Raw genomic sequence first — 7,075 nt, 5'->3', positions numbered from 1 at the left:
GTATATTGAGATCAATAAAATTGTGAGAAAGTATATCCCTAGAGCTGCTACCGCAGCTGCAATGAGTATTGCAATGGGTCGCATAAGGAACAAAAAAATTTGGCTCTACTTCGATCGGATATCGGATTATGCGGCGCGCTGTAAGAACTGCAAACTTAATTTGTCTTGCAAACATACTTCAGCAAACTTGGTCCGTCATTTGTATTACAAGTAGGTCGTGTTCATTTAATATATTGCTCAAATACTTCACCCATTGTTGGTGGCTCCTTTTTACTTGTCCTCAGGCACCATGTTGACGCGAGCTACTACGGTGCAGAACGTACTGGGTTTCTAAAGCAAAAGCGCGGAAGAATTAATCAACGTTCTGAAGTTGGCCTACAAGTAGCATCTGCGTATCTACCGCCGGTACTATCTGCAACTGATCCATTCGATCCACTTGCGGTAATAAAACAAGAAGTTGTCCCATTAAAACTTGTACGTTGCAATGGATCCGATGAAGATGCTGAAGACCACGAAGAGGCGGTATTATTCTCATACAAAGCGTCCATATGTTATTTCAAATTACATGTCTCACTTTTTAAATAGTGTTCGCTACATGAATATCATCAAACGAACCCGCCGCTTTCTTCGTCATCGCAACACACTCCTTCCGTAGAGATAAACGGAAACATCGATGTTAATAACGCTAAACGCACAGAGGATGCCAACGTACAGGAGGCAGTTAATGTTCAAATGTGTATGGAAAACACTCACTTAAAAGAAAAACTTATGGCCGAAACACGATACTACAATGAAATGGCTGAATTAGCACGAGCCAAACGAATTATGATTGAACTGCAGAGTAAGAAGCTTATGCTGGAAATGGAAACAATGCGCTCCAGCTGACTAGTGACTACCAGTCGAATTCCTCAATCGTTCTCGCATTGTTGGTAAAAATTTTAAAAATTGTTTATTAACATGAATGTTGAATCAAATTTAACCTTTACAATTAATGAACGTTTATTTATTCTCTCGTTAACAGGCCTGAAAAAAATACAAAAATCGATACTTAAGAATATCATCGTTTAAAGTACAAAACCGCGTATCGTCATTCTGCAACACCGCGTAACTGACATTTTCTCTCAAAAATTGGATCTGCTCATATGCTTATCCATTCGACCTGAAATATGCTGGCCAGAAATGCGATTGCTTTATAAAAAAGAGAACCATTTTGAAATATGAGTGTTTTTATTCTCTATAAAAAAAATTTATGCAACCACACATACGCCGTTTTGCATTTTGTTCATACGCGTTTTTGTACTTTAAACAACGATATGTGAGTTTCCTGCTACTATTAAACTTCTAATGGCGTTCTAAAATTGTTGATGTTAATTAATTTTTGAAATTATTCAAAGTAATGGATGTGGAAGTGTGCGCTTCGGGCATGTCGTTGTAAACCAAGCCATTCGAGCCTGAATTCCTTAAACTGTCCAACTCCAGTCTGACCTTTTTAGCCTGCAATGCAGTGAAATATTTTTGCATACGGTAAAAGCCCGCCTTTTCTCTGAAATATTCCGTTTCCATTCGTAAACGTTCTTCCCTTAATTTACGTAATCGCTGGGTATCCGCTGATACTTTTAAAATTTTTTCTGGCGATGTATCAGGGCTTGAAGCTCCGGATAAAAGTCGTGACTCTGGGAAACTTTCCATCATCTGCAAAATGTTTAAATATATGTACAAGCTTATATTAACGCTGATAATTTACAAACATGTAGTTGATATTACATTAGGATCGAATGGATCCTCATCACAATGAAGTTGTGCTGCATGATCTTCCTCTATTATATCGTCGAATGTTGGATCTTTCTTTATACCTGCATCGTTATACTCTATTGTAAACTCTTCGTTTGCTCTTTGCCAATTGTCACTCATTTTCATATTCGTAATCATCTGTATTCGTCACAAGTTTCCTATCAAGAGACAGCTATTTAGTACATACAATTTACAAACAAAGTTAATTTAAATAACCTCTGGTTGTTTTCGTCGTTTTCGTGTATGTGTCTTCACAGGAGGGTTCGAAAGGACTGAGTGCGTGCCTGTAAGATGTTTACGAATTTCTTCAAACCCTTTAGCAGCAAACGTGTGGTTACACATATTGCATTTAATTTTGCCATCGTCCGTGTGTTCACAATGCTCCCATATAAAATTTTCGTCGATATCTGCTAATTCGTGCTCCGATCCGCTAAAGCCGCGTCCTCGTGTAACAATTCCATGCATGCGATGTAAATGCCTTTGTAAATTACTTGTGCCTTGAAAGGAAAGATTTTTCTTGCAAAAACTGCAACGCACAACGTCCTGACCAAGCCTTTTGCAATATTTCCAAACAACGCTCGTAGACGCGGATGATCGTCTGTGTCGGCGAACAATTGCGTCAGGTTCCTCCTTTACATCGGCCATTCCATTATCGTCTTCGATAATATTTAAAATTTCCTATAGTGATTATGAAATTTATTTTTAAATATTTAAGTAAGCAATGCAAAACAACTTGCCGCTTCGTTTTCGACGCGTCCAACAATATTATGCCGACGTTGCAAATGCGTTATTACGTTTGCAGTGCCATGAAAATTCATAACTTTCTTACAAAGTTTACAACGAATTCTGTGCCTTGAAAGTTTATCGCAATAGTTCCAAACGTAGCTGCTTCCCTTGCGCTCCTTGCGTAAGCGAACCGCATCGGAACTGTTTTCGCGTTGTACTTTATATATCTCTTCATCACAATTATTAATGGACGAGTCCATTTGATTGACATCTCTAGCAACTAAGTCTTCTGAATCTTCCATAACTTTTGCTGGTCCCAACTCGTGAATACTAATAACTTCGGTATGTTTTCGTCGTAGATGTTTGGCGAGATTTGCTGTATTTCCGCCACCAAAGTATAGTAATTTTTTGCATAAATGACAGCGCGCGTATCTGCAGTCTTCTTTGGTACAATATTTCCAGAATAAAACTTCGGCTTGGACGACCCAGTACACTGTTATGTGTAGGCTTATTGAATTCCTGTTGTGAATATGTAATAGTTTTCTTTTAAACTTGAACTGTGTTTGAGTCGATAATGTGCGTTACCTCTTCAGTTTGATGTGACTGTCTACTTATATCGTGTGCTGCAAGCAAATGTCGGCGCTAAGTTGCTAGTTTTATTACTAACACTGCCGGCACAAATAGATGCACTCTAGTTCAGTGGTACTACTACGTCTAAAATATTTCCAAACAAAACTAGGCTTGCGCCTTTCGAAATTTTTCGGATTTATGGAATCTTTTGTTGACCCTATTTGAGCAAACACCTCGTGGGTAGATGTATTTTTGAATTGGTCATTATTTCCCTCCTCGGAGGAATCAATTTCCATTTGCACAACTAAATGTACGCTGCAGCTTTCGCCAAGCAGATAATTTTTACTTATGTATTTTGCAAAGAATACCTGAAAATATTAACAAATCGCTTGAAAATGTATGCAAACTTCACTTTGACATTTGTTATCGACCTCGAATCAGAATCGTGTACAACTTCAACAGCTATTGATATTTGTCATCGACATGTAATCAGAATCGTCCACCAGTGCTGCCGTTTGCTAATTTTCGAGCATAGTGAATTGCATAGTGAATACACATAAAGGGCGGTCCACATAGAACTTTCGCGTTGGCTTTGGCGTTGGCGTTTGGTATGACAGAACGCACGTTAAAAATATACTTGCTACAATGAACGCTTGGCAGCGAATGCTTTGGTCACTAAATTAACATACTAATGAAAGGTAAATCAACAATTGCATTAAAAACGATATTTCTTGCCGCACTAGATTAAAAAGAAAAATATTTCACTTAATTTTATTTATTAGCAACAGCGAACAGTCGAATTTTGGCTATGTGGACGGCTGCATATGAATTCATGTATTGATAGTCAGAAGCGACGCCAACGCAACGCCAAAGTTCTATGTGGATTAGCCTTAATAAAGCTGAAATTAGTCAAGAACGCAGAACGTATATATAAACGCAGTCTGTATACGCAGAATTTTGTCGATTACTGGAGCCCTCAGTGTTGCTTACTATAGTGTTGCCACTTACCTCACCTTTTCAACCACAATTTTTCGTGGTATAATAGATCGTAGCTAAATTTAAACTACTTAGTTTTCAACAAAAAACCTTATTCAATAGTAAATTTCAAATATTTTAAACGTATTTTGAGTAGGACCTTATAACTTTTTTACCATCTGCAAAACTGACGAAGTGGCGACCATCTATAGAAGAAAGAAATCAGCTGACACGGAAAAATCTAAATTCCGCAGATTTCTGCTCTACGGGTTACAACTACAGAAACATTCTGCGGTGTTGAGTTTTCATTTACATGGCGCTTTGGTAAGACAGATCGTGTCAGCTGACTCGGGTTTACGTACCGGTTGGTTTACGTTCTTGCAGTGCCAGATACTGAGTTTAAATTGAACAGCTGGCTGACATTTTATTGGCTGATCTTGAAATTCTAACACCACATAAGATTCTTTCTGATATTTATGTATCAATTTTTGAAATGGTCGAGTATTTCCTGCATTGGTAAATGTTGCAGATATAATTGAGTTTAAATTTCGCGAATTGAGGGTGAGTGTAGGTAACTTCAAAAACTATACAAATATAGAACATTCAAGTAAGGAAGTAAGGATCAAGTAAGTTTGATTAAAATTGATTGGGTGAAGTGGCCTTTGGAGAATTGTATGATTTAGTTCATAACATTTTTAGTCTGCCTCACAGTTCCGCAGCAGTTGACGAAATTAAAATAACAAATTATAATTTAAAACTTTAGATAGTATAATGTTAATAATACACAATTTTAATGCACTTTGGATGCAATATAAAAAAAAATCGTTATAAAAACTGAATTGGCATATTTTTTTGATAAAGAGGAATAAACCCCACTCAATTTCCCGATGTAATAAAATTTGGTAAATTTTTTACCATTCGATCCATTTCCGAAAAATAAATTGGAAATGGCATCTTATGAACCAAAAGTACAAGATCACGCAAGAACGCGACGTTGTATTTGTACCTGTTTTTGAGAAAAAGTTTGTGGGAGCGGGCTAGTCAGCTGAGCATTTGTTAACATCACAAGCACAACTATTATGCTCTTTTATTTATATTTTCGTTGATTTGTTTACATAGCGTGAACCTGCTCAAAAAATCAACTTTTTTCACTCTCTTGTTTTTGCGTGATCTTGGTTCTTTCGTTCGATATTAGTCAGTGATGGAAAACTAGGCACAATAGTGCCAATTTTGGCACTTTCATTCACAAGGGCACTTTCGGCACAATTGATTCACTGTTGGCACAATCATAAATTACAGAAGTGTTAGCCAGTATATAAAAAACAAAGGTATCGTCGTTTAAAGTACAAAATTGCATAAATTACTTTCTAAAAAGTAAAAACACTCATTTTTCAAAATGGTTCTCTTTTTAATTTAATTTTTGGCAGCAAATATCAATTACGCGGTTTTGCAGAATGACATGAATGATACAAGAAAAATGAAAATTAAAATCGCTTAAAATTTAAAATAAGGGCCATTATATAAAATTAATAAAAATTATTCAATGTAAAGAATAACCAAAACTGGACAAAATTTCGCACTGTTATTATTTCGCACATAGGTATGTATATATATGAGTTTACTCTAATAATTCAATGAAGTACATTAAAAATAGATACTATTTCGAAAAATACATATGTGGTTCTTAAAAAGCCTTAAAAGAAAGCAATTTCAATTTTGTGGCACTTTCATCTCCTTTTTGGCACTATTTTTGCAGTCCAATAGGTACATTTGGAAATCTTGGAATTCCATCCCTGATACTAGTAAATACAAGCATGCACCAAAAATGCAAGATCACGCCACCAAGCCAGTAGCCCGTTATAGTCGTATTTAGGAAAAAATTTGGGCGATTTTGACATTAGCCGTTTGTTTACATTTGTTCGTTGCTTACAATTTGGTGGTGGCTTTTTACTGGAATTTTCTTCAATTTCGCTTGTGACAACGTGTGTACACATAAGGTAAAGAATAATTTATCACAACGACTTGATTTATGGAAGAATTTTTATAATAAAAATGATTATTCATGCGTTCAACAATTGCGCGGTTTTCTTCGTTCTCTTCTTTGTTTACTTCTTACAACAAAGATGGCGTCGAGATTTCGGCAGTTAGAAAATAACTTTTTTCTTTCTTTCGTTCGCGCGTGATCTTGTGTCTTGCGTTCATGAATCCAAGTAAATACTCGATAATTTTCGTGCGATACCAATTAATTTTTTATCGGAAGGAAGTACTTGTATCGAAAACTTTTCAGTGACAATTTTATTCTCTTGTTTTTTTTTTGTAGGGCTAAATTTTGAAATTTCTTATATATTTATATGAGCTGATTTATGGAGCTTTACGGTCAAAAATCCTCTCTCATTGGCGCAATCTTTTATTGTATCATCCTTACTTCCAAAGAACGTTGATAACAAGAAGGGACAACTCGTTATAATTATAGCGAAAGTGAGTAACAGGGGCGTTCCGTCTCTTTTCATCCAATTAAAAAACGTACAAGAGCANTTGCGTTCATGAATACAAGTACATACTCGATAATTTTCGTGCGATACCAATTAATTTTTTATCGGAAGGAAGTACTTGTATCGAAAACTTAAGAGCGAAATACACCACACAAGCGGCTTGTCAAACATTCTTCAAACATACTCTTCCCATTTCGCCATACACCATGCAAACATGACTCGTTCAAGCAAAGAATTTTAGTTTTCTTCCAGTTCGCTATGCTAAATATTATGGTTTTCTTTCATTCGTCCTTACTCGGTGAAAATTTCGTTGCGAATGAGGCGATTTTGCTATACACANAAGAACGTTGATAACAAGAAGGGACAACTCGTTATAATTATAGCGAAAGTGAGTAACAGGGGCGTTCCGTCTCTTTTCATCCAATTAAAAAACGTACAAGAGCAGTTGATAATTTTCCTTTTTATATGCAACTCAAAATTTTAATTTTTTAATTTCAATTTTCAATTTTGAGCTGTGCGAC

General features: G+C 36.1%; 1 protein-coding gene and 1 pseudogene across 1 annotated transcript; one reads left to right on the top strand and one right to left on the bottom strand.

Moving 5' to 3' along the window:
- The first annotated feature begins 54 nt into the window (after nt 1–54).
- Nucleotides 55–1,247, top strand: LOC108381507 (uncharacterized). Its single transcript, XM_017637919.1, has 3 exons — nt 55–210; nt 285–522; nt 586–1,247. The coding sequence occupies exons 1-3, from the start codon at nt 62–64 to the stop codon at nt 883–885; spliced, it is 687 nt and encodes a 228-aa protein (XP_017493408.1). The 5' UTR covers nt 55–61; the 3' UTR covers nt 886–1,247.
- LOC108381506 (uncharacterized) lies at nt 1,241–3,512 on the bottom strand (annotated as a pseudogene).
- Between the last annotated feature and the right edge of the window lie 3,563 nt (nt 3,513–7,075).

Source organism: Rhagoletis zephyria, unplaced genomic scaffold (assembly GCF_001687245.7).
Source record: "Rhagoletis zephyria isolate East Lansing unplaced genomic scaffold, Rhagoletis_zephyria_1.1 Rzeph_scaffold_22772, whole genome shotgun sequence".
In the NCBI taxonomy this organism is placed as follows: domain Eukaryota; kingdom Metazoa; phylum Arthropoda; class Insecta; order Diptera; family Tephritidae; genus Rhagoletis; species Rhagoletis zephyria.
This window is presented reverse-complemented; position numbering and strand designations above follow the sequence as displayed.

Bases quoted from the DNA above. Each gene is read 5' to 3' on its own strand.
- LOC108381507 (XM_017637919.1), top strand. From the start codon at position 62: ATGAGTATTGCAATGGGTCGCATAAGGAACAAAAAAATTTGGCTCTAC. The intron at 211-284 runs GTAGGTCGTGTT...ACTTGTCCTCAG, and splicing joins GTCCGTCATTTGTATTACAA to GCACCATGTTGACGCGAGCT. The intron at 523-585 runs GTATTATTCTCA...CTTTTTAAATAG, and splicing joins CTGAAGACCACGAAGAGGCG to TGTTCGCTACATGAATATCA.